Raw genomic sequence first — 3,183 nt, 5'->3', positions numbered from 1 at the left:
AGTGTGTTTGTATTTCTAAAGGAGGATTTTATGGAATTGACCAATTTTTAGATTTACTTTCTTTATTTAAAGATAATTCGAAGATGTTGACCTCAAACATTTGACAATTTTCAAATTTGTAGGTTTTCAATTTATTAGCTAAAAGTTCTGTCAAAAATATTAAGCTTCTAGGGCATGAATTTAACTGAAAACATTCATATTTCAAACATTTTTTATTGTTTCTTCTCTTCACCTCTTTATCATTAACATCACAGTGTATGCAGGGTTACCCGCAAAGATGAAACAGCGATGACGGGGGGGGGGGCATTTGGCTCCCCACTCTAATTTTTTAACTTTTCATAAATAGAAATTTAAAGGATTTTTTGGTATTTTTTTATGCCTAAGGTAGGGTGCAGGGCGATGAAAACCAGAGTATGTAAAACAATCTTAAATAGCCCATAACATTTTTATGACCAAAGCTACAGATCTGAAAACTATAGTTTTGAAAAGCCCTTGAAAAATGGACGTAGAAACGTGTGTCACACTTTGATATTTGTTTTAAACAAAATTTTTTTTACATTTTTTCGACCTAATCTATCTAAGTATCTAGGGTTAACAGCCTTGCTATTTAAACCTACTATTGGAGTTCAATGGCTGCCAGATGATGTAAAGTTCAGTAGAACTTTTTCTCCGCTACTAATTGAGGTAAATATTCATAGTTTTGGGTGAAATATTGATTTTATATTCTATTTTTATGACATTATTTTAAGTTCAATATCATTAAACACTGATATTTTAGAATAATTCAACTTCTTCTATTGGAAGACAACTGATCCTTCAATCTAGTGGTTGTAGATCAGTTGAGCAATCCGAGATGGAGAGGTATTTTGTGTTCTATATTTGTTTTTCATTTTAAAACATATTTTAGAGCACAAATTTAATCTTTAATATCTGAAATATGCCTGAATGTTTTTCTAAATATGATTATTTTCAGCTTGTCTGCATTATTTTGCTCTTCACTTCTTCAAAGTCTAGCAGCTTGTCCCCCATATCGTCGATGTCGTAGCTTTCTTTTTCAACTTGATGGACTAAACCAGCATCTGGGTTTATTCCCAGCACTGTTCTCTAGCTCCCGGTCAACCTAGTCAAGATTTACTGTTTGTATTTTTTATAATTTTTAATTAAGTATTATATAGATATGTATAAAATGTGACGAGGTACATTATATATACATATGTATATTTCTAAAACTTAATTATTCTTCAAATTCAACTCAGTTTTTCCCTCAATGTTTATTTTTTAAATTCAGAATAATATACATGAGTATAAAATGTGACGGGGTACATTATATACAGATTGTATATTAACATTATTTAAATTTTAATTATTACTCGCTTAGTTCTTAGCTGATAACAATTTGCCAGCAACACTGAATACAAATGAGCGAGTATGATACCCAGCTTATTTATCATTTATTGTTAATGCATATATGATAAATAAGTTTTGATACAAGTTTAGCATAATTTAAAATAAAAATAAAAATTAATGAAGCAATATGCCTCCTTGTGTCAATGTTAAATATAATTTTAAAAGCATGAAAACAGTGCTTATAAAATTATATTTGATAGGGGACTGGTAGCTCCAGTTATCAGCTTAAAATCAGTAATAACGGATATAACAAATATTTTTATTTAGGACATCCCTTCTACTACATCCTCAACAGCCAACATAAAGAACTCCAGATCTTCAGAGTTCTACTCCAACCTCGACATTAAGAACTCCAGATGTTCAGAGTTCTACTACAACCTCAACAGTCAACATAGAGTACTCTAGATCTCTAGAGTTTTACTCCAACCTCAACATAAGGAACTCCAGTCCTCCAAAGTTCTACTCCAATTCAACATAAAGAACTCCAGACCTCCAGAGTTCTGCTCCAACCTTAACAAAAAGAACTCTAGATCTCCAGAGTTTCACTCCAACCACAACATAAAGAACTTCAGATCTCTAGAGTTTCAATCCAACCACAACATAAAGAACTCCAGATCTCCCATGTTCTACTCCAACCTCAACATACAGAACTCCAGATCTCTTGAGTTCTACTCCAACCTCAACATACGGAACTTCAGACCTCCAGAGTTCTACTCCAACCTCAACATACAGAACTCCAGATCTCTTGAGTTCTACTCCAACCTCAACATACAGAACTCCAGACCTCCTGAGTTCTACTTCAACCTCAACATACAGAACTCCAGATCTCCACAGTTCTACTCCAACGTCAACATACAGAACCCCAGACCTCCTGAGTTCTACTCCAACCTCAACACACAGAATTCCAGATCTCCAGAGTTCTACTCCAACGTCAAAATACAGAACTTCAGATCTCTTGAGTTCTACTCCAACCTCAACATACAGAACTCCAGACCTCCAGAGTTCTACTCCAATGTCAAAATACAGAACTCCAGAGCTCCAGAGTTCTGCTCCAACCTCTACATAAAGAACTCCAGACCTTAAGAGTTTGACTCCAACCTCTACATAAAGAACTCCAGATCTTCAGAGTTCTGCTACAACCTCAACATTTAGAAATCCAGATCTTCAGAGTTCAACTCCAACGTCAAACTCCTTATCTCTTGAGTTCTACTCCATCCTCAACATACAGAACTCCATACCTCCAGAGTTCTACTCCAACCTCAACACACAGAACTCCAGATCTTCATGAGTTCTTCTCCAACCTCTACAAAAAGAACTCTAGACCTTTAGAGTTCTACTCCAACATAAAGAAGACATTTTAGACTAGACTGGGATTAGCTCTTCAGATAAAGGAGTAGTGTTTGAAACCATGCAAGAGTTCAAATTAAAAGAATATTAGCTTGACTTTGCTGTGGTTCAGAATTTGATTTTATTTTGATAGATTCGCTTTACTTTACATTCCATACAATTTAATGTTTTATTTTATTGTTTTTTTCTATTTGAAAATATATCAATATCATAATTCATTCTATGTACANGAATGAAGCATTGTTAACAGCCTTGCTATTTAAACCTACTCTTGGAGTTCAATGGCTGCCAGATGATGTAAAGTTCAGTAGAACTTCCTCTCCGCTACTAATTGAGGTAAATATTCATACTTTTGGGTGAAATATTGATTTTATATTCTATTTTTATGACATTATTTTAAGTTCAATATCATTAAACAATGATATTTTA

At 33.7% G+C, this 3,183-nt stretch overlaps 1 protein-coding gene across 1 annotated transcript; it reads left to right on the top strand.

Annotated features, from left to right (window-relative positions):
- The first annotated feature begins 595 nt into the window (after positions 1-595).
- LOC111718321 (uncharacterized) lies at positions 596-2,934 on the top strand. Its single transcript, XM_023493884.1, has 2 exons — positions 596-684; positions 1,675-2,934. The coding sequence occupies exon 2, from the start codon at positions 2,029-2,031 to the stop codon at positions 2,488-2,490; it is 462 nt and encodes a 153-aa protein (XP_023349652.1). The 5' UTR covers positions 596-684; positions 1,675-2,028; the 3' UTR covers positions 2,491-2,934.
- Positions 2,935-3,183: the final 249 nt, after the last annotated feature.

The sequence above is a fragment of the Eurytemora carolleeae genome, unplaced genomic scaffold (genome assembly GCF_000591075.1).
Source record: "Eurytemora carolleeae unplaced genomic scaffold, Eaff_2.0 scaffold60, whole genome shotgun sequence".
Taxonomy (NCBI): Eukaryota; Metazoa; Arthropoda; class Copepoda; order Calanoida; family Temoridae; genus Eurytemora; species Eurytemora carolleeae.
The sequence above is the reverse complement of the archived record's forward strand: the minus strand, read 5'-3'. Positions and strand labels throughout refer to the sequence as shown.

What these genes read in the sequence shown, in the direction of transcription:
- LOC111718321 (XM_023493884.1), top strand. Translation starts at nt 2,029, where the DNA reads ATGTTCTACTCCAACCTCAACATACAGAACTCCAGATCTCTTGAGTTC.